Here is a 24,761-nt window from a genome sequence, read left to right as displayed (position 1 = left end):
ACTTTATGTACTCCATGCCTCGATTATTAGAAAGCAGTGCAATGATGTAACTACAGGCAGATGTTTCAGTGACAATCTGGTTTATGAGATCTTCATGTGATATGCTTCATAACAAGATTTAATGATTTCATTGCAGCAGTCCCTTTGAAACCACACTCTGCTAATCCATGTAATTGAATTTCTAGCTGCTCTCCTCTTTGTGTGACACTCCTCCTTCTCTTTGTATTACGTTCAGGACCAGTTAGAGGTAAACACACATGATGAGTGATCACAACTACGAGAGAACATCAGCGGATAGCCTTGTCTAGTACTAACTAGAACTCTTTTATTGTCTGCATCAGGTTGGCAGCTATGGGCTGCGGGACATCGGTAAAGACTGAAAATCAAAGTAAGAAATCAGAAAAAGGTAAGTGATATATCGCAAACGCAAATCTGAAATATGTTGGTTTGTTGTTTTTGATAACACTTAACATAACATTATGTAAGCCGACAGATCTATTTGTATACAATTCATTTTAATTTAACTGTATCTTCATTATCTTTTTATTTCCTTTTTTTTCCCCAAAGATAGAGTTTTGTTTTGGTGGTTTTTGATCACCTCTGCGGTTTTTAAATTTTTTTTTGCGCTATAAATAAAAAAAGACCGTCAATTTTGAAAAATTAAATAAAAATAATATTTTTTACTATAAAACATATCCAATAAAAAATCTAATTTCTCCATCAATTTAGGCCAATATGTATTCTGCTACATGTTTTTGGTAAACAAAAATTCCAATTAGCATTTATTGATTTGTTATTGCATCTACAAGTTAAAGCAGGGGTCAGGAACCTTTTTGGCTGAGAGAGCCATGAACACCACATATTTTCAAATGTAATTCCGTGAGAGCCATACACTATATTTCAGGGGTTGGGAACCTTTATTTAAGTAACGCAGTGACGAATTGCAAAAAATGGCCTGGTCATTAAGCGGGTAGAACCTTCCAGGTCTGAAGTGGTTAAAGGAGCTGAAGTATTAAAGTTGACTTCCCCTGTTCACACTAGTGCGATTTTCAGGGCACGACAATGGAAAGGAGAAATAACCTTAGCGCAAACAGAAAGTGGATGTGTAGCCCATATGTGCCAAAATGTCAATGTCTGGGGAAATGTTATTAAAAAATTCCACAGTACATACGGCTGCAGGCCTGCAGCACTTCTTCAGTGAGGGTATTGGGAGCCTCTGTAAACTGTGAATTAAAGATAAAAAAGAAGGTGCAGGCTAGCCTATAATTTTTTGCTTTCTGTGCTTCCCTGTCTCAACTTAGTAATTGCAAATACTCTTTCTGAAAGAGTATTTGAAATTACTTGAGACAGGGGAAGCACAGAACGCAAAATATTTACACTGACGAGTCTGACTGATTGACCTGCCGCTTCAGGACCTCCCTCGGCTCTACGCTGAGCCCACGCTGCCGCCTGGAGAAAAAGGAAGGTGGCCGGTGGTGGGTGGAGTAAATTTTAGGAGGGGTGGAGGAATTTGACCATTGCCCTCGCTCTCCCGCTGTCACATGATGCTGACATCACGTGACATCACTGGTTTCTAGACGCCAAGCAGCATACTAGAAACCAGTGTAGCACTCAGGCATGGACTCGACTCGAGGCTAATAATGATATACTCATAGCTGGAGACCCTATTTGTCTGCGAGCCAGATGCAGCCATCAAAAGAGCCCTGTCTGGCTCACGAGCCATAGGTTCTCTACCCCTGAGCTATAGGATAGATTTATGGCATTTCTTTTTTTTTTTTTACTAGTAATGGCGGCGATCAGCGATTTTTAGTGGGACTGTGACATTGCGATGGACAAATATGACACTTTTTGGGGATCAGTCACACTAATACAGTGATCAGTGCTAAATAAATTCACTGTCACTGTACAAATGACACTGGCAGGGAAGGGGTTAACATCAAGGGTGATCAAAGGCTTAAATGTGTTCCCTGGGAGTGCTTGCTAACTGTGTGGGGTCTGGGGGATGCTCTGGCTTTGGGAAGACAGAGATCTGTGTTCCTGCTTAGCAGAAACACAGGATCTCCATCTTTCCCTTTCACATCTCTCTTGTTTACATAGGCAGACCACTGTTCTGCCTCTCTCACTGAGGCGTGCTGGCAAACATTGGGTCCGCTGGACCCACTGATTGGCTTCCACTGTGTCCAATCACAGCAGGAGTGGGTCACCATGCGTGCGCGCCAGCACCACTACATGAAATGATGTGCAGGTACATCCTTTCATGCAGGAGGGCCGCCCTACTGCAGGAAATCTGCGTGGGGTGGTCCAGAACTGGTTCATTTACACAGTCTAAGTTACGAAACTGGTTAAATATTGCTTCTTTAAAAAGTAACTGTATGTTTTAAATAAAACAACTTCTATGCCCCCTTCTCTGTAGAGAATAAGTGGTATTTTTTTTAAATAAATCTGTTACAAGGTTTTTAGCCTTTTAATGAGTAGAACACAAATTTTAAAATGTTGATACAGCAAAATAGAGACAGTGTGGTCACATACCCAAGCATGCACAAATGAGTACTGAGTTGCTCTACATGTCTTGCTGTATTAATAATAAGCAGAGTACAGAGTGATACTAATGTCTGTGTACTGTATGCAAGTAATGCATTCTCGTGACAATGTTGAATTCCATGTTCTTGGTGGTGTGAAAATAAAAAAACCTTTAACCACTTAAGCCCCGGAGGATTTGGCTGCTAAACGACCAGAGGGTATTTTGCGATTCGGCACTGCGTGACTTTAACGGACAATTGCGCGGTCGTGCGACGCTGTACCTAAACGAATTTGGCGTCCTTTTTTTCCCACAAACAGAGCTTTCATTTGGCGGTATTTGATCACCTGTGCGATTTTTTGATCACGCGCTATAAACAAAAAAAGAGCGTAAATTTTGCAAAAATAGCAATATTTTTCCCTTTTTTTTATATGAAATTCCCCCCAAAAAAAATGTAAAAATCAAAATTTTTTAATATTTTCGGCCAATTTGTTTTATGCTACCTATGTTTGATAAAAAAAATCGCAAAAAGCGTATTTTGATTGGTTTGCGCAAAAGTTATTGCGTTTACTAACAAAGGGAAAGATTTTTGTCATTTTTGTTGTTTTTTTTTTTAACGCGTAATGGCGGCGATCTGCGATTTTTTTTGCGGTACTGCGACATTGCGGCGGACAGATCGGACCCTTGACTGACATTTTTGACACTTTTGGGGTTACCAGTGACATTTCTACAGTAATCAGTGCTATATATATGCACTGTTACTGTAAAAATACACTGGTAGTGAAGGGGTTAACTTTATTTGAGAGGGAGGGGCTGTGTGTGTCCCTAGGGGCGTGATTCTAACTGTGATTGGCTGTGGCTTCAACTGTATGCAGAGTGATCAATGGATCTACATAGTAGATCCATGTGATCAGCTCTCATACAGAGAGGAGAATGACAGGCAGCTTGTTTACACAAGCTGCCTGACTTTCTCCCTCTCCCCCGCCGATCGCAGAGTGGCCGGCGGCGATCGGGTCCGCCGGTCACACGCGCGGGGGGGTCCGTGACCACGCGGGAGCGGGAGCGCGCCTCCGGCGGCGCGCGCTCGCTCCCTAAACCCTCACAGGCGAGCGACGTAGACCTACGTCACTTTGCCTGTGAGGGGCTGACCGCCGCCGTAGATAGTCGTGCGGCGGTCGGCAAGTGGTTAAATTTACATGCAAAAAATGTTGTGTGTAGCTAAGCGCTTCGTATGTAATGTTGAATATTAAGAGTGACCCACACAGGGTGCAGTGAGTAGAAAAGCTTACTATGCATGCCTATGCATGCCTGTAATCAGGGCTGCTGATAGAAATCACGGAGCCCCATACAGCCTACCTGACAGGGCTCCCCTCGTATATATTGTAGCAAGGTTTCCAGGCCTGTGGCCTGATGTGGGTCTGCCAATGATACCGGTTACCTCTCCAGCCCATGTGAGCTGCGGCCCTGGGTGTGAGAACTGACACATTGACATCTCCAGCATCCTTGTTTGGTTGTTTTATTGTAGTTTTAGGGGATGGGAGAAGGGAATGAGTGGGATACTACTTTGGCTCGACTATGTATAATTCTAGTAACTCTGTTGTAAAAATGCCTGTTAGCGCTGTTTTGGCGCTAGCCGACGCTAGCCAACGCTTACTAACACTTTAAACACACTGTATCACTGAAAGCTGTGCTGGAAGCCCGACTTAAGTCTAGCAGATCCAGGACTGTAGAACCTTGAACATCTGACAATGCTTGCACTGCAAATTCACTGACTACTCTCTCCAGCCTTGCCCTAGCTTGCTGTGTATTCCTGTATGGCTGCAGCTCTCAACTGATGCACTCACACTGTGCATTAACTCTTCAGGGCCCAAACTGCAGGCACCCCCTTTACTGCTTCAGGGTCCTCAACCTAGGTAACCCCTCTACCACTTCAGGGTCCTCTGACTGGGTACCCCCTTTACCCCTAGCTGACACTTGGATCCTAGAATCTTCTCCGGAGTGGTCCCCACTGACTCTAGGCAGACCCCCAGGGGCAATCCTCAGTACTCACGCCCTGTGTAGGCTTTTCTGGTACTGGACCCCTCTCGTTCTCCACTGGTTCTCGGCACACCGGATCCCCCTCAGCTCAACTCAGCACTCTCTGCATTCTCCGGCAGCACCCAAAAAATTCAACTCCTCTGACAGGAGGAGAGACAGACGTTCTCACCCTCCTGGGACTCTGCTTCCCGCCAAAGACAATGAGTCATGCTCTCCCTCAGACTTATACCCACTCCCAGAATCCTGTGCGGCAGAATCTGCCTTTTGGGGTAGTTACAAGCCTGAATGTATCCCTGATTTTGTTTCCTCCACTGCCCTATGATAAGCCTCTCACAGAACCAGTGGGGAGACTCCTTCAGCAGACACCTGGAAACCATGACACCATACTAAAAAGAAATCATGGCCCTGCTGTTAGGCAGACAAAGCCCACTATACATTTACCTAGCACCTACCTGTAGGGTGCTACACCCACCCCACACCAAATTGAATCAGGTCCCTCTGACTCTAAGGCAGCCACCTCCTGTCAAACCTCTGACAAAAAATCAGGAGTATCCCACAAACCTGGAAAGGGGAAAAAGGGTAAACAAATTTACAAATAAATTACTGTAAAAAATAGATCTTTACACTCTGCTGTACAATATTTTACAAATGGTTTAAGGTGCATGAAAACTGATGCACCCCCACCAAATAAACTCACTTGGTGGAGAACAACAAAGAAAAATACAATGCAATCATCCTGACTGTCTATCTCTAAGGTGGTCCCACCTGTATAGAGAAAAAGGAAGCAAAAGTTAGTCAACTACATACACATGAAAATGCAAGCCCAACTTCTCTGAAAAGTTGAATGGAAAGACCCTCCTTCACTGGTTGTAAGGGCGACCTTTGCATTCCTTCCCTGACTGCCTCTGCTAGCCAGTGTCTTGACACGCCGGGGTCCTCTCCTCCCTTGAAGAGCTTGTCCCCTAACACTAGCTGTCTAGGCAGAGTCCTTTTTGTAGAAGTGAAACACAGCGCCCTCTGCTGTCCTTCCAAGCACTTCAATAAGGAAACAGGGCAGGTTACAGTCTCTCATGACCTACAGTCCTGCTGAGTCAAAGAAAGATCACAGGGGTCCAGCAGGGCACCCCCCACTAAAGTTCCTGGACACACTTGAACTTTGTAGCAATATCTTCATCTGTAAAGACTGTGGATGATGTCCCACACAGCCATTTGTAATCCACAAAAGATCCTGGCCCAATGGCCCAAGGGATCTAGCACAAAAACAACTTTCCAGCAGACCCGGGCCCGATGGCCCTAAAAGGTCTGAAACTGCAACACTTGCAACTTGAAATTCAGCAGCACATCTTTATTTTAAAGTCTCCTTGGTCAGTTGTGATAGGCAGCCGGCCACAAAAATGTCTCTTTTGCTCCTGGATCTCCTTCCTTGTAATGGAACGCTATTTTTTTTTTTTTTTATCACTTTTGCACTGACCGAAGCGCAGTCAGTGCAAAACTGTTAGAAAAAAAATAGATAGACACAAGCTAGACAGTGGATTGGACAGACTCAGTGGACTGGCGGACAGACTAACTACACTATAGACTATCTACACTTTCAAATCAATACTCCCAGTTAAGTAGAACAATATTATAGTGCAGAAAGCATACCATTTCAGCATATTCACCAGTTAAACGGCTTCTTTTCTTTTCATAAATTGCTGCCACTTCACTAAAAACACGCTCACTTGGTACTGAGGAAGGAGGAGCAGAAAGGTATTTTCTAGCATGAGAAGCAAGTATTTTGAAGCGTGCCTCATTTTCTTTCTGCCACTAAAGAGGATCACTTCTTCTGTCAACTACTGGTTCCTTCAAATAGAGATGAAGTTCATCATCCAGGCTCATTATTGACGAGTCTGATGAATCCTCTGCATGAGGTCCCAATAAAACGCTGAACATTGCATCTATTTGACCACAATGAATTTTCTCTTCTGTCCGTTGTCTTTTGGAACATTTTCTCCTGCATCCTGCTCTTCCACATTAGAAACCTGCTTTTCTTGTCCTTGACTTCTCTTTTCATCAGGAGGAACCTCCTGCATCTTCTGTTGAATATCTTCTGTCAGCCATTGCTTTGCCTTGGCCAATACATCATCAGAAGAGAAAGGATGGTTCTTGTATCAAGGATCCAAAAGACATGCAAGCACAACAGTTTTATTCTCCTCATGCTTCTCAAACCTTTTGGCGAGGCTGTCCCTCATGGCCTGCCTACATGCTTTGATGCCATGTGTGTTGGGTCCTTCATTCTGTTGAAGAAGCATCTTCAGGACTCTCACACATGGGATTACAGAGGAAACAGATGAGTCGTAATGACTCACCTCCAGTGACACTTCCTTAATGGGTACGAGCGTCTCTATAATGTTGGCTACTATGTCCCACTGATCTGCAGTAGGGCAAGAATGTCCTCCAAGTCAATATTCACCAGAATATACGGTGAGAGCTCGCTTCTGCTCCAGCACCCTCTGTAACATGTGTAGCGTTGAGTTCCATTATGTTGCAACAGCCTGTATCAGGTTGTTTTTGGGTAGGCCAAGGTCTTCCTGAATGCACCTCAGTCGCTGCTTGGGAAGAACAGAATGGTGGAAATGGCCTGCGCACTTCTTCAGCATGGTAATAATGTCCAGCAAAGCTTTCTGGTGTGACAGACCATCATTTACCACCAGTTGGAAGGTGTGTGCCATGCAGCTGAGGTCTGACACTTCAGCAAGTCTCATACCTTTAACCCTGTTCGCTCCACTGTCTCGCAGCACAAGCAATGAAGGCAGAGGCCAAAAGAAAGTAGCCAATAAGGCCAAAGACAGAGAAACCAGAGATATATATATCAATCCATGGTACCATGGTAGTTTATCTCCATCCGGGGGCACTGATCTGCTGAACCGTGAGCCTGAACGTCCGATGACACTAGCATGTCTCCTTTTACCAGAGGGACTACCCTTACCATGGATTGATATATATATCTCTGGTTTCTCTGTCTTTGGCCTTATTGGCTACTTTCTTTTGGCCTCTGCCTTCATTAAGACAGGCATCTTATCCAAATTGTTCTACAGTCTCATCGGCTATCAGCCTTACCTCAGCAGATCATCCCCCGTATTTGGTTTATATTTGGTTTACCTTTCCTTGTCTGTATCCTGGCTAACGTGAAGCACATATCCGCCTTTACAGGGAATCTATGTACCAGTAGCTCCGGAAGAAGCTCAAACTTTTGAGCGAAACATAATCTATGTACCAGTAGCTCCGGAAGAAGCTCGAACTTTTGAGCGAAACATGTAGGGCACCTGGCTACATGAATAATTCTCTATGTGTATAGCCTTATTGTATACGGTAGAGGACGCTCTGCGTTATCCCGGACCTTGCCTCTGGGCTAGCTAGGATGTAACGTATAGCATCCTCGTCCATTACTACCTCCTTATGATACAACTATTGTAAATCAATTGTATGTCTATGTTTATTGACTAGTTGTATTTTGTTGTGTTGTTTTTTGACTTTTTTATGTATTCTGCTTAAGTGTCCCCCTGTTCTAGGGGGCCCCTTTCCCTGTTTTTATGTCATTAATAAACAAGTTTTTTACTCCAATCTTATTGTGCCTTTAAAGTCCATCCGCATTCTTCCTTTATCTCTGACAAACATTCGGATGTGGCACATTGTCTTAGTATGCTGTTGCGCCCCTATTTTTGCTGCTGTAGTGGTAGCGCACTAATTTTGTATAAACATTCAGGAGGAGGACTCAGGCAGGGCCTGTGGCTGGCTGGCTGGTACACTACACTGTGGACTGTGTGGGACTGGGTGGCTGGCCTGGCACGTACAGGCCCAGGGCCTGCGGCTGGAGAGCTGGTACTGTCAGGAGGAGGACTCAGGCAGGGCCTGTGGCTGGCTGGCTGGTACATTACACTGTGGACTGTGTGGGACTGGGTTGCTGGCTGGCACCGGGCAGCTGTGGGCGTATGGCCGCGGCAGCTGTGTTACAGAACAGAACAGATACAGAACCTGTGTCAGAGAGAGTGTTTTTTGTTGGTCACTGTTATCAATTATCACAGAACAGAATACAGAACGTGTGTCAGACTGTTGGTGACTGCACTCACTAGATGTAGAAGAACTCTGTCCCAACTACCGACCGCCTGTGCTGAATTCAGACTCCAGTGTGGCAGCGGTGGGTAAAAGACACTGTAAGGAGGCAGAGGGAGACGGCCTAAGAGCTGTCCAGTGCGCGGAGGCGCGTGGCGCAACATACACAATGACGTCACGAATATCGGCAATATCGGTAAATCCAAAAGCCGATTCCGATATATCGGGGAAAGTGCATATTGGCCCCCGATATATCGGCATTGCCGATAATCGGTCGATCTCTAGTTATAACCCTCCCTTGCTCTATCCAAAATGAAAAAAAAAGTTTTGCCTATAGTTCTACTTTAAGGAGTTATGTTTCAGGGTAGAGTTAAGTTAAATGGTAAGTGATTGTGAATGTCTGAAGCACGGGCACTATTTGACTTGGGTCGGAGACCCAAACATGTAAGGCCCATCAGTGGAGGGCAATGAAAAAAATACTGATAGGTTAAATAAACTTATAATTCTTATATCTGCAATGAGATAGAAAAGTAAACACAGGGGATGTAAAGTGGAAAACAAACAAGTATTTAGCACAAATGGAGACAAGACTGCACATGTTTTGTACAAGTGATAAAACAACACATTCTGGTCAACAGAGTACAGCTACCATTCAAGTTTTAGTATCTCACGCCAAAGTCGTTTCTAACAGGACACACTAGTGGACAAGAACACTGGACATTTTAAGCTTCTACTTTTTATTTTTAAACCATATTTTTTTTATGTTACAGGTTTTACAAAATACATGTAGAAACAACACCTATTCACCCCACCCACCCCTTGCATACAAAAACAAAAAACCTTCTAATAGCCAAAGATGTACAGGGCTCCACATGTGTTCATAATTACAACTTTAGATATTTGCGATCTGGCTATCGCCGTAACACTTTGTAAATGAAACATTGGGGTTGATTTACTAAAACTGCAAAATCTGGTGCAGTTGTGCATGGTAGCCAATCAGCTGTTACCCTCCTTAGTGGTATTCCCGAGTGTGGCTCGGGATTAAATTTCAGTACCAAAAGCGATAACCCCGAGCCACACTCAGGATTACCCCGCAATGTTACTTACCTTCCCTGCGCTCCCTACCGTCCTTCCCGGCGTCCTCACACTCTCTCCCGCGCTCTGTGCACGGCCGATTGCCGGCACTTGCCTTCCGGTTCCCTTCTCTGCTAGCGTTGCGACGCAGCGGGGTGGAACCGGTGGCAAATTCAAAAGTGTAAATACACAAATGACATGATACAAAGCTGTCACCCTAATGGATTACACTGTATCATGCCATTTCACCACAGGATTGCACCTGGTGACTTTTCCAGTGCCCTGCCTGTGCTTTTCCAGTGCTTTGTGCCTTGAAAATTGAGAACGACAAAGGCGTACAAAAAACTTTCTTTTTGCGCAAAAGCGCTTTTAGACGAACTAGAAAACAGCGACAGCTAAAAGCGCTTTTGCGCAAAAAGAACGCTTTTTGGACGCCATGGTTGTTCTCAATTTTCCAGGCACAAAATGCTCGAAAAGCACAGGCAGGGCACTGGAAAAGTCACCAGGTGAAATCCTGTGGTGAAATGGCATGATATAGTGTAATCCGTTAGGATCACAGCTTTGTATCATATCATTTGGTGTATTTACATTTTTGAAATTGCCGCCGGTTCCACCCCCTGCATCGCAACACTCACAGGGAAGGGAACCGGAAGACAGGTGCCGACATCGGCTGGGAGGATGGTGGAGGAGGACGGTGGGGGAGGACGGCGAGGGATCGCAGGGGAAGGTGAATTTTTAAATATAAAACAACAGATTTCCATGCAAAAGAATATACCGCTTTTAGCACAGAAATCTGGACATAATCAGACCGCCAGTTCAATTAAAGTGGTTGTAAAGTCAGAAGGTCTTTATCTTAATGCATTCTTTGCATTAAGATAAAAAACCTTCTGTGTGCAGCAGCCCCCCTAATACATACCTTAGGTCCATGTAGATCCAGCGATGTTGCAGAAGAGAATCGGCTGTCTGGGACTTCCCTCCTCATTGGCTGAGACAGCAGCGTGACGCCATTGGCTCCCAATGCTGTCAATTAAAGTCAGTGAGCCAATGAGTAGAGGAAGGGGGCCGGACTGGCCCTCAGCTCTGTGTCTGAATGGACACAGGGAGCTGTAGCTCCACTCGGGTGCCCCCATAGCAAGCCGCTTGCTGTGGGGGGACTCAACAGAAGGGAAGGCCAAGGAGCTCCAGCCAGAGACCCAAGAAGAGGAGGATCTGGGCTGCCCTGTGCAAAACCACTACATAGAGCACATAAGTATAACATTTTTGTTATTTGTAGACTTTAGCATCACTTTAAACTCTAAAAAAAAAAAAAAAAAAACTAGTAGCTGATTGGTTTCTCTGCAGAGCTACACCAAGTAAGCTGCAAAGGGTGGGTCAACCCAATATTGAACCCTAGGGACTAAGACAGAGTCCTGACCTCAACATAATAGAACACCTTTGGGATGAATTAGAGCAGAGACTGCGAGCCAGGCCTTCTCATCCACATCAGTGCCTGACCTAACAACTGCGCTTCTAGAAGAATGGTCAAACATTCCCATAGACACACTCCTAAACCTTGTTGGCAGCCTTTCCAGAAGCGTTAAAGCTTTTATAGCTGCAAAGGGTGGGCCAAGTCAATATTGAACCCCTATAGACTAAGACTGGGATGCCATTAACCGCTTGCCAACCGCCGCAAGTAGATATACTGCGGCGGTCAGCCCCGGCCAGGCAAAGTGACGTATATATACGTCACTAGCCTGTGACCGGTTTGTGAGCCAATAGCGGGCGAGCGCGCGCCCGCTGAGGCGCGCTCCCGCCGCGGCTTGTTCACGCAGGAGTCCGTGCGTGTGATCGGCGATGACCCGATGTCCGCCGGTCACACTACGATCGTCGGTAGAGCGGGAGAAAGGCGGGCGGCTTATGTAAACAAGCCGCCTGTCATTCTCCCCAGTGTAAAAATGGAGATCAGATCTCTGTTTTTACAATAGGAGACCTGTCCCACTACAGTTAGAAACACGCCCCTAGGACACACTTAACCCCTCCCTCTCCAATACAGTTAACCCCTTCACTGCCAGTGTCATTTTTACAGTAACAGTGCATATTTTTAGCACTGATTACTGCAGTAATGTTACTGGTAACCCCAAAAGTGTCAAAAATGTCAGTCAAGGGTCTGATCTGTCCGCCGCAATGTCGCAGTCCAGCAAATAAAATCGCAGATCGCCGCCATTACTCGTTAAAAAAAACCACCAAAAATGACAAAAATCTTTCCCATTGTTAGTAAACGCGATAACTTTTTTGCGATTTTTTTTACCAAACATATGTAGCATTAAACAAATTGGCCCAAAATGTTAAAAAAATTTCATTTTTACATTTTTTTTTGGGAATTTCATATAAAAAAATGTGAAAAATATTGTTATTTTTGCAAAATTTACACTCTTTTTTTGTTTATAGCGCATGATAAAAAAAATCGCACAGGTGATCAAATACCACCAAAAGAAAGCTCTGTTTGTGGGGAAAAAAGGACGTGAAATTCGTTTAGGTACAGCGTCGCACGACCGCACAATTGTCTGTTAAAGTCACGGAGTAAAAAATCGCAAAAAAACCCCTGGTCGGAATGGGGGTAAAATCTTCCGGGGCTTAATTGGTTAAAGTTCATGTGTGTGTAAAGGCAGGTGTCCCAATACTTGGTAATTTAGTGTATCTTGCTATGCTTAGTATGTTAAAAGAAAAGGCTCTTCAAAGTATTCACAAGGTTTTCTTTTTTTTTTTTTTTTTTTTTTTTTTTTTTTTTTTATTCTGATCAGCTAGGAGATCTGGATTCATCCTAAAATCAAAGAATTATCTTTCTTAGCAGCTATATAAATTGTCATTATTCAGTTTATTATAATTGTTTTAGAATTTATTATAATTGTTATGTAAGGGTAGAAAGTATTTTGGGGTGATACGTTTTTAAAAATTAAAACAATGAGAATAAATATGGACAAAAAATATTGTTTTACCAATGAGGGGCCGAGTACACAGAGGTAGTATAGGTCGAAGGGTCTACGACGTGACTCTGCCACTGGAGATGTGTTGGTAACAGCAGAGATGTCTGTGTGACATCAGCCCTGGAATTTAATAAAAATTTTAATGGGAAACTATAATAGTGGGATAGAGAAGTCACTAATATTTGAGGGTTCAATATTACAATTTTGTAAAAACAATTGAAAGAGATTTACTAAACTACAAGTAATATACAGTATTACACAATTTATTTAAGTCAAGCCTATTAAAGGTATGGGTAAATAATGAATTTCTCTCTTCCATAGTGCTATCTTTGACCATGCCACCAAATAACTTTAAAACCTGTTCAGTCTTTGTTTTTTCCAAACAGATCCAATGTTTAGTGGGGCAAGAAATATACAGTTTAATAATGTAAGGTATAATAATTGCTTGATAATAATACAATTCTGTGTGTTCAGGTACCAGCAGAAAAAGCATATAACTGTTCTCATTCTAATTTACTAGATTAGTAGATTAGCATGCTTCAAAGTATATCTTTTAAACATCAAAGGTGAAAATAAAAATGGCCTAAAACTATGATTTAATGATTTTGTCAGCAATTAAAGCAGCACTTCTGATCCAGAGATGGTACCGCTTCTACATGGCAAGACTAGAAATGAGGCGACGCTATACGCTTAGTATATTTCAATCCATTGAATATGCTGAGGAACAGGCTCAACTCCAGGTTGGTATCATCTCTATTCTTATTTTCATTGCAATAAATACATACCCTCCAACAAATCTGGGATTATCAAGATTCTTTGCGGTCGAAAAGCAGTTTTAACTTGGCAACTTGGTTGTGGTCATATGCCAGCGCAAGACGTGATGTGTCCCTTTCTAATTTCTAATTTTAAACTTTATGAACATGTACTGTAAATGTTAACATAAAATTAAGACAAAAGTACAACAGGTGTTCTAAGGATAGAAACACCTCTATGTGATGTGGACTTTATGGGCACAACATGAGACACATATCAGAAGTTATTTTAAATTAAATATAAATTTATTTGAACAATAATCTAAAACATGAAACATAAAAAGCGTAACAGGCCCTATCGTCGGAGCCTAGCCCACAAGGCAAAATGGGACAAAGCAGAAAGAAAAAATCTCCTTAGGGTAAATGTTGCATACACCTTACATTTGAATCACAGACAAGACAAATATAATAATACATATAGTAGATACGTGGATACATGTATTCTTGTCTGATCAGAGTTCCACGCGTTTCGCAAATAGCTTCTTCAGGACCGTGTAGGTGTGCAAACAACTTTCTCTTAAAATAAACAAATTTCATGTTAGAATACAACTCTATCATCATTTTACATCAATATAGTGTTTTTAGGAGTACCATAAAATAACTCACCATAGCTAACGTAAGGCAGAGTTTGTCTGATCCCTATATGCAGCAGTCTGGGGGCGGACATAGGGATTCAAGTAGATCAGCCAATGGTGTATGTATAAGTAAACAATCTATTTATCATGTCTAAACATAAAGTATCTGAAATTAGCATAAATATAGAGGGAAAATCTCTTTCTATTTCTTACACTGCTCAAGAAAATTAAAGGGACACTTTGAAAACATATCAGATCACAATATGGAAAAATATCATGCTGGATATCTATACTGATATGAGCTGGGTAATGTGTTGGGAATGAAAGGATGCCACATTGGTTGATGGAAATGAAAATGATCAATCTACAGAGGACTGAATTCAAAGACACCCCTAAAACCAAAGTGAAAAAATGATGCAGCAGGCTAGTTCATTCATTGCAGGAACTCAAAATGGTACTCAGTAATTTGTTTGGCCCCCACGTGCTTATATGCATGCCTGACGTCAGTGCATGCTCCTAATGAGACGTTGGATGGTATCCTGGGGTATTTCCTTCCAGATCTGGACCAGGGAATCATTGAGCTTCTGAACAGACTGGGGTGCAACCTGGCGGCATTGGATGGTCTGTAACATAATGTCTTAGAGGTGTTCTTTTAAATTTAGGTCAGGCGGGCGTGGGGGCCATTTAATGGTATCCATTGCTTCATCCTCCAGGAACTGGCTGCATACTCTTGCCAGATGAGACAATGTCGTGCACGAGGAGGAACCCAGGACCCAATGAACCAGTGTAGGGTCTGACAATGGGTCCAAGGATTTCATCCGATAGCTAATGGCAGTCAGGGTGCCATTGTTTAGCCTGTAGAGGTCTGTGCTTCCCTCCATGGATATGCCTTCCTAGACCATCATTGACCCACCATCAAACCTGTCATGGTTAATGACTTTTCAGGCAGCATAACGTTCTCCATGGTTTAGTGATGAATTGGCGCAAGAAGAGGTCTCAAAAAAGTCTGGTCCTGGGGGCCCAGGGGAGGGGGGGGGAGGGAGAAGGGAAACACCAGGGGTAGGGGGACCCCCTAACAGTTCAGGGGGTAGCTGTCCACTGTAGCGGCTGCCGGCGGAAGAGACAGAAGATATCTCTGGGGGGGAGACAAGAGGGAAGACAGCGCAGCGCCTTCTAAGTGCAGCAAGACATTTATTGAAGTATGTGCAGCAGTATTACACTCACATTTAGTTGGTGAATAAGATGCAGTTAGTCAAGTAATGTTGATCATCAGGAGCATCACTGGAGCGGGTCCTGGTGGTGGAGGCAGTGGATCCCGGTGAGAGCGGCAGGGGGGGTTCCTCCGTGTGTACAGGGACGGCCTCGGTGGTGTCCGTGGGCTCCCCGTCAACTGGTGGAACGCTGGCACTCGTGGGTCCTGGGATCCTGACGTCACTCCTGGCAGTGATGCGGGATGCTACGGCGACACGTTATCGGAGCATGCGCTCCTTCTTCAGGACGGCCTGTTTCAAATTGTTTGATCAAAGACATTTACACCAGTGGCCTGCTGGAGGTCATTTTGTAGGGCTCTGGCACTGCTCTTCCTGGTCCTCCTTGCACAAAGAAGCAGATACCAGTCCTGCTGATGGGTTAAGGACCTTCTATGGCCCTGTCCAGCTCTCCTTGAGCAACTGCCTGTCTCCTGGAATCTCCTTCATGCTTTTGAGACTGTTCTGGGAGAAACAGCAAACCTTCTGGCAATTGCATGTGCCATCCTGGAGGAGTTGGACTGCCTGTGCAACCTCTATAGGGTCCAGGTATCGCCTCATGCTACCAGTAGTGACACTGACCCTAGCCAAATGAAAAACTAGTGAAAAACAGTCAGAAAAGATGAGTAGGGAAACAAATGTCAGTGACTTCACCTGAAAAACGATTCCTGTTTTGGAGGTCATCCCATTGTTGCCCATCTAGTGCAACTGTTGGTAATTTCATTAACACCAAAGCAGCTGAAACTGATTAACAACCAGGGGCGGACTGAATCGGGGGGCATTTCCCACCGGGCTCTCTAATTCCCATAAAAAGCAGCTGTACCGCCAGTTGGGAACTGCACATGTGCAGTTCCCTGGGCTGCCTGAGTCTACTGTTCAGGACGATGTCGGAGGGGTGCAGGAATGCTCGTTGTCACGTACCTGGTCCTGAAGCCGAAATGCTGAGAGGGCTCTCCTTGCGGCTGAGTGCATGGTGTCCCTGAAGGTGGTAACAGGAAGCACGAAGCCCAAAGTAGCAGGGATTGCCAGCTGTGCCCCAGATGAGGGTTGGTGGTAGGGAGATCTCTCTGCAGGTGAACACCAGAGAAGGGGAGCACTAGGACCCAGGAGTGCTGAGGATGTTGCAGACTGCACACAGCTGGAAGTTGTTTGTAATGGAAAGTGCAGCTGGCAGGATCAACAGGTAAGTACTGGAGGCAGGTACTGCAGGCTGGGTACAGCAGGTGGGCACCAAGACGAATCAAAGCAGACAAGGCACAGCCGAAAGCGTAGTCAGGGACAGAAGCAGAGGTCAGTAAGCCAGTGGTGAGCAGATCAGATAGCAGCAGCAAACACAGGAACAGGAAGCAGGAAACCGGAAGCTGAAGACCGGTCAGCAATTTTCATGTGCCACAGATATTCTTTAAATGGCCAGAGGGTGCTGGGATTGGACGTCCACTGTGTGGGCCAGCACGCACATGTCTTCACCCTAGCGAACGTGCGTTTGCAATACGTGTGTGCGTATTCATGCTGGCACGGCCATGTTGAGAATTGGCTAATGTGCCAGTTCTATGAGCGATTATTCTCTGGCTAGTTCCCTGACAGTGCCCCCCCCTTATGGGCAGCCTCCGGATGCCCAAATGTGACACCTTCTCAGGGTTTCTGTTGAAGAATTCTTGCAGTAACCTGGGGGCATGAATATTTTCCTCAGGCTCCCATGAATTTTCTTCAGGTGGGTATCCCTTCCACTTAACAAGATACTGAATATGTCTTCCTCGCTTTCTGCAGTCCAGTATTGCTTCCACCTCAAATTCGGTTTCCTCACCAATAGTAACTGGAGGTGGCGGTGGGTCCTCCCTTCCTGGGAAACAATCTAGAACAGCAGGTTTAAGAAAAGAAACATGGAAGACTGGGTGGATTTTGAAAGTTTGCAGAAGAGAAAGTTTGAAAGCCACAGGATTGGTCATTCTTTTAATTCCAGAAGGTCCGATGAACCTTGGTCCCAGCTTACGAGAAGGACAGGGGAGTTTTAGGTTGGCCGTAGACAGCCAGACTCTGTCACCAACCTTGAAGGCCAGGTTCTCCCTTCTCTTCTTATCATAATTCCTTTTATAGTCATCCTGGGCCTTTTGAATTGCCTCCTGCAGGGTCTGGTAATTCGTAGAGATGGAGGTCAATCTATCTTGTACTGCGGGCACAGCAGTTTCTGGCAGAGAATCTGGAAAAAAGCATGGATGAAAGCCATAGTTAGCCCAGAATGGGGTTTGGTTCGGTTTCTTGGGTAATGGGCCCCGACTTGAGAATAGTGCCATCTGCCAGGTGAACAGTAAGACTCAGTTTTTAAGGTCCAAGTGGAATCCGTAATTTCTTAGCTAATGTAAGATCCAGAAAACAACTGCAGGCGCCTGAATAAACTATGGCTCGGAATTTGACTTCCCCTTCTGCCACTTGTAGTGAGACAGGCAAGATGATATGAGCGGGGGAGGATCCAGCGATCGAGGCATATGTGGGACAAGAGGACAGGAACTTTCTGGGTCTCACAGGGCAGTTTCGAAGAAAATGTCCAGTACCGCCACAGTATAGACAAAGGTTGGCTTGCCACCGGCGGATCCTCTCTTCAGGGGTTATACACAGGGCAGATGACAAGAGAAGATCTGTGAACAATCCGAGGTCAGAGCTGGGAGCGAGACAAGAGGAATCCAAGGGCAAGCCGGGCTGACAACAGGTGATCAGAAGCAGGAAACAGGAAGCTGAAAACCAGTCAGTTATGTTCATGTGCCACAGATATTCTTTTAAAGGCCAGAGGATGCTGGGATTGGACGTCTTTTTTGTGCACCAGCACACACACGTCTTCGTCCTAGCGAACGTGCGTTTGCAATACGTGTGTGCGTATTCATGTTGAGAATTGGCTAATGTGCCAGGTCTATGAGCGATTATTCTCCGGCTAGTTCCCTGACACTCGTGCTGTGAGTCGGCGATGTGTCCTGTGACAGGGAAGTTGGCTGCACCTGTCACAGGGCTGAGAGTCTGCATTCCATACACCGTACAGCCCCATCCACACCAATGGGAGAGGCTGGTTGGAAAAGCTCTGCCTCCTCCTGCCCCTCTCTCTCTGTGCCCGCCAATACTTTAGGAAGCCCGTATCTCTGTCTGTGAAGAGGATTGTGTGGGTGGGAATGTTTGAACTGAGCAGACGGCAGCCGAATCCTAAACATGATGCCAAGGCATTGCCTGAGCCAGTGACCCTGCTGGGACCTTTTCAAGTAAGTGAGCTGTGACCGGCCTCTCCTCCTCCTCCCTTCCTGCTCTCTCCCAAATTCCTCTCCCTTCCCGTCTTTCCTTATCTGCAGCTAAGGAGTCATGTTTCAGCAGCCTGTAGAGTACCTGGTCCTATGTATTGTGCTCCAGTTTGGTTGCAGTGCTGGTGTACTCGCAGTCTTCCTGTATGCTATCTCCAGTCCCATAGACTTCTATTAGGTTGCAAATTTTTTAGCCTCTTGCTGATCAGCCTCTGCAGTTTTACTGCAGCGGGTCGGCTCTTTTAAAGACAGCAGGGGCGTGTGCATGTGCCGATTGGCCAGAAGGGGAGCCAATCAGCAGGTCCGGCGGACGCGATGTCCGCCGGCTACCCACGATCGCTCTCCATGGAGACAGAACAGCGGTCTGCCTATGTAACCAAGAAAGACCGCCGTTCTGTCAAAGAGGAACACAGGGATCTTGTGTTCCTGCTATTTAGGAACACAGGTCTCTGTGTTCATCAAGTGAGTCCACCCCCACACACAGTTAGAAAGCGTCCCCTAGGGACACACGTAACTCTTCGATCACTTATCCCACTGAAAATTACTGATCGCCGCCATTACTAGTAAAAAAAAAAAATAATAAATAAAAATAACATAAATCTATCCCCTAGTTTGTAGACACTATAACTGCTGTGCAAACCAATCAATATACCAAAAATATGTAGCAGAATACATATTGGTCTAAAATGATGAAAGAATTATTTTTTTTTTCAAAATTGTCACTCTTTTTTTGTTTATAGCACAAAAAAAAAAAAATGCAGAGGTGATCAAATAGTACCAAAAAAAAGCTCTATTTGTGGGGCAAAAAGGACATCAATTTTATTTGGGTAGAGTGTCGGAATTGTCAGTTAAAGTAATACAGTGCTGTATCGCAAAAAAATGGCCTAGTCATTAAGGGGGTAAAACCACCCTTAAGTGATTAAAATGCACAAAAAGTGCTGCAACTTTGATGCGCTTTATAAAAAAACATCAGGACAACAGTCCTTGTTATTAATGCCAAAGTTTTCACTCTTTGTTTCATCAGACCAGAGAATTTGGTTTCTCATTGTCTGAGAGTCCTTCAGTTGCTTTTTGGCAAACTCCGTGTGGGCTGTCATGTGCCTTTTACTGAGAAGTGGCCTCCGTTTGGCCTCTCTATCATACAGGCCTGATTTATGGAGTGATGCAGAAATGGTTGTCCTTCTGGAAGGTTCTCCTCTCTCCACAGAGAAACGCTGGAGCTTGGTCAGAGTGACCATTGGGTTCTTGGTCACCTGCTTGACTAAGGCTTTTCTCCCTAGATCGCTCAGTTTGGCCAGGCAGCCCACTCTAGGAAGAGTCCTGGCGGTTTCAAACTTCTTCCATTTACAGATGATGGAAGCCACTGTGCTCATTGGGACCTTTAATGCTGCAGACATTTTTCTGTACCCTTCCCCAGATCTGTGCATTTATACAATCCTGTCTCAGAGGTCTACAGACAATTCCTTGGACTTTGTGGCTCTGATATGCACAATTACCTGTGGGACCTTAAATAGACAGGTGTGTGCCTTTCCAAATCATGTCCAATCAATTGAATTTACCACAGGTGGACTAAAATGAAGTTGTAGAAACATCTTAAGCATGATTTGTGGAAACAGGATAAACTTGAGCTCAATTTTGAGTGTCGTGGCAAAGGCTGTAAATACTTATGTACATGGAATTATTTTGTTTTTTAAATACATTTGCAAAGATTTCAAACAAACCTATTTTACTTTGTCATTATGGGGTATTGTTTGTAGAATTTTGAGGAAAATAATGAATTTAAAAGGCTGTAACATAACAAAATGTGGAAAAATGTAAGCACTGTGAATGCTTTCCGGATTCACTGTATATATGAGGTTAATATTGTGTCCCCCTCTCTTTAGAATTTGGATATATGAAATCCACCTGATTTCTATAGATGATGTTTATGGTAGATATTTTCACCAATGTACACCCAAACTAGGTAGGGAAGGGTAGGCGGGGAGTGATCACCTCCTTTAAAACAGGGAGGACAGGGAGAGGAGAGTTAGAGAATGTCAATGTTCATAAATACAACATATATAGCGTATTTATCGGTGTATAACACACATTTTTTTCCCCCTGAAAATAGGGGGCAAATCATGTGTGCGTTTTATACGCTGGATTAGTACCTGGCTGCCTCGGAGGGGAAGGGGGTGGGGTGAGTGCCTCCACATTACAGAAAGCCATGATCTCCTGTGTCCTCGCCGCTTGCAGTAACACACAATCCCGCCTCCTGGACTGGCTCTTAGAATAGACATCACATGTCCCGGCATTGGACCAGTGTTCTGTCTATCATAAGATCCAGCCAAGGAAGTTGGACTGTGTGTGACTGCGAGCGCCGAGTAAACAGGAGATCCCTCTGTGTAATCTGGCTGCAATGATGAGCAATCGCAAGACTGCATATGGGCAATGGCAAGGCTGCAATGATGGACAATGGCAAGACTGCATATGGGCAATGGCAAGACTGTAATGATGGGCAATGGCAAGGCTGTAATGATGGGCAATGGCAAGGCTGTATATGGACACAGATTAGGCTGCAATGATGGGCAATGACAAGGCTGCAATGATGGGCACCGATCAGGCTGCATTTGGGCACAGATCAGGCTGCAATGATGGGCAATAGTAAGGCTGCAGATGGGTACTGATCCTTATTTTGCTTCAAAGTTGTTTATTTATAATGTACGTTTTTTTTCCTGAAATTTCCTTCATAAAATTAAGGTGCGTGTTATACGCCTGGGTGTGTTATACGCAGATAAATATGGCAGTTAACAAAATTATTTTTCTTACCGGTAATGCATCTTTTGTTGCATTCCAGCTATCCAACTTTTTCACATTCATGATGGATCATTTTGCACAGATGAATGAGCAAACCCCAGGGCCTGGTAAGAAGTGTGTTTTGTTGACCTTTTAACTCCTTTAACATGAACCTTATATGACCCAAATGAAAAAGCAGGTCAGGCTGAACTGATAAGTAGCCTAGCACAAGCACTTACTATTTCAAAATACTTCTCACATGATATTGGCCAGGAGCTGGCCAGAAACAATGCTTATGACTCTAACCTAGAGACAGAGGCTATAAGCCCACAGCTGGATAACATTCAGATACAATAAAACTAAAAAGCAAAGAGGGAGGGGGTATTAACTTGCACATTGACTTGGCCAAGTCTGACTTCTAGGGGAAGAATATTAGAGGTGAACAACAAAAATCAATACATTACATTTAATTCATAAATGATTGGTCTAACAACCAAAATACAGCGCTTGCTTAATGTTAAATGTAAACCAACACTCCAGTGATTGATAAAGTGCAATGGTGTTAAATATAATTCCACAAGTGATAATAATAAATATATAAAACTATTTAAATTTTGAATAAATAAATAAATAAGTGAAATAGCAGCTGCTGTATAAAAATTGGGTATTTGTAATTGATTGGTCTAGCGACCAAAATACAGCGCTTGCTTAATGTTAAATGTAAGCCAACACTCCAGTGATTGATAAAGTGCAATGGTGTTAAATATAATTCCACAAGTGATAATAGTAAATATATAAAACTATTTAAATTTCGAATCAAAAAACAATTTCTGTGAATAAAACCGTGCATAAATCTTATAAATAATAATTACAATCTATATAAATAGTGATTTGTGATGAATAAAAACAGTAGTTAGTGTCCTTTCAATATAAATATCCAAAGTTCATATAAAGTGCTTCTGTTCAGACTTGATAAATAAAACTCAGCTGTTCCTTGTCCCAAATAGGTAATATGGTCGGGTCACTTACCAGATGATGTGGGTACTGAATGCCATACGGCACCAGAACCAATCAGGCTTAGTAAGCCCCCTGGGCTCAACGGATCTCCTCGAGATATCCCCTGGGATGGCAACAATCCCTCAGGCTTCCATTTTAAACGATCCGGTTTAATATATGGGAAAGAGAAGAATGCTCCAGATAGTGCAGTATAAAGATGATTTTATTAACCCAAATAGGGTTTTCAGCATTAAAAATGTTCCAGTCGTTTACATTGGTGGTCAGCGGTGCGGTGCGGGCTGCACGTCCTCTCGGAGTTGGCTTCCGGCTTCCGACTTCCGGCTTGCGATCCACCCAACGTAACGTACCCTTGCTATGCGTTCCAAGCTAACGCGTTTCGTCACTTCCGGTGACATCTTCAGAGCTCTTGGTGGAGTGATCCTGAGGGTCGCAACCTGGTAGTATCACACAGCAAAATCCATCTCCACCATCTGGAGCTCTGATGAATGCTGGTTAGTGCTTAGACCCCGCACCCTGGGCAGGCCCATGTCACCCGCAAGGGTGACCTGTTTGTGTACTTATCCAGCTAGTTGGGTGGGAGCCTCCCTACTGCTATAGCTACTGGTCTCTGGGCCTGACTCCTGACTGTAACACACTCTCTTGTTTGTAGGGAAAGGATGCACGTCATTAATTCATTTGATAGGAGGATGCCTGGAATAAATATGGGAAACCTCTTAATTCTAGATTTGATCAAATTCAATAAAATAATAATTTGGGTGTGCTATCTGACTTTAGTGCAATTACAATATAATTTATGAGGTTTTCACTACTGCGTGGAATGCTTCTTGCTTATTGTACAGGGGTGTAGCATAATCAAATGCTTATAATTACCTATTCTGAGGGCGCTCTGGTCTGGTCACTTGATCGGTTCCCAGCTTCAGGGTAGAGGAATAACAGCCAACATTAATCCCCTATTGTAATCCTATGGGTGATGTCACTTCATAGGCATTGCTGCCGTTGTTGGCAATCTCTTCACTAAAGCTGGCTGCTTCAGAGCTCATGTGACCGGACTGGAGCGCCCAGGGAATAGGTAAGTATAAGCATTTGTTTTTTCACAATATAACACATGAGCCCTCTAAATATTATTTGTATGCCAAACACACAAGTACAGTGCATTGCGAAAGTATTCAGTCCCCTTGAACTTTTCGACCTTTTGCCATATTTCAGGCTTCAAACATAAAGATATAAAACTGTAATTTTTTGTGAAGAATCAACAACAAGTGGGACAAAATCATGAAGTGGAATGAAATTTATTGGATATTTCAAACTTTTTTAACAAATAAAAAAAAAAATAGAATCCACCTGTGTGTAATCAAGTCTCCGTATAAATGCACCTGCACTGTGATACTCTCAGAGGTCTGTTTAAAGCGGAAAGAGCATCATAAAGAACAAGGAACACACCAGGCAGGTCCGAGATACTAATGTGGAGAAGTTTAAAGCCGGATTTGGATACAAAAAGATTTCCCAAGCTTTAAACATCCCAAGGAGCACTGTGCAAGCGATAATATTGAAATGGAAGGAGTATCAGACCACTGCATATCTACGAAGACCTGGCCGTCCCTCTAAACTTTCAGCTCATACAAGGAGAAGACTGATCAGAGATGCAGCTAAGAGGCCCGTGATCACTCTGGATGAACTGCAGAGATCTACAGCTGAGGTGGGAGACTCTGTCCATAGGACAACAATCCGTCGTACACTGCACAAATCTGGCCTTTATGGAAGAGTGGCAAGGAGAAAGCCATTTCTTAAAGATATCCATAAAAAGTGTAGTTTAAAGTTTGCCACAAGCCACCTGGGAGACACACCAAACATGTGGAAGAAGGTGCTCTGGTCAGATGAAACCAAAATCAAACTTTTTGGCAACAATGCAAAACGTTATGTTTGGCGTAAAAGCAACACAGCTCGTCATCCTGAACACACCATCCCCACTGTCAAACATGGTGGTGGCAGCAACATGGTTTGGGCCTGCTTTTCTTCAGCAGGGACAGGGAAGATGGTTAAAATTGATGGGAAGATGGATGGAGCCAAATACAGGGCCATTCTGGAAGAAAACCTGATGGAGTCTGCAAAAGACCTGAGACTGGGACGGAGATTTTTCTTCCGACAAGACAATGATCCAAAACATAAAGCAAAAGCTACAATGGAATGGTTCACAAATAAACATATCCAGGTGTTAGAATGGCCAAGTCAAAGTCCAGACCTGAATCCAATCGAGAATCCGTGGAAAGAACTGAAAACTGCTGTTCACAAACACTCTCCATCCAACCTCACTGAGCTCGAGCTGTTTTGCAAGGAGGAATGGGCAAAAATTTCAGTCTCTCTATGTGCAAAACT

At 44.0% G+C, this 24,761-nt stretch overlaps 1 protein-coding gene across 1 annotated transcript in view; it reads left to right on the top strand.

The window, feature by feature from the left end:
• Window positions 1–351: 351 nt before the first annotated feature.
• Window positions 352–24,761, top strand: part of PPEF1 (protein phosphatase with EF-hand domain 1) — a gene marked incomplete at its 5' end in the record, with an annotated part of 74,795 nt that continues 50,385 nt past the window's right edge. The window contains 3 exons of the mRNA XM_082247225.1: window positions 352–406; window positions 13,297–13,424; window positions 21,433–21,499. Coding sequence (XP_082103351.1) covers window positions 352–406; window positions 13,297–13,424; window positions 21,433–21,499 — 250 coding nt within the window. The remainder of the gene's footprint in view (window positions 407–13,296; window positions 13,425–21,432; window positions 21,500–24,761) is intronic.

The sequence above is a fragment of the Pelophylax lessonae genome (assembly GCF_965119305.1).
Source record: "Pelophylax lessonae genome assembly, chromosome: 2".
Lineage (NCBI taxonomy): Eukaryota > Metazoa > Chordata > Amphibia > Anura > Ranidae > Pelophylax > Pelophylax lessonae.
This window is presented reverse-complemented; position numbering and strand designations above follow the sequence as displayed.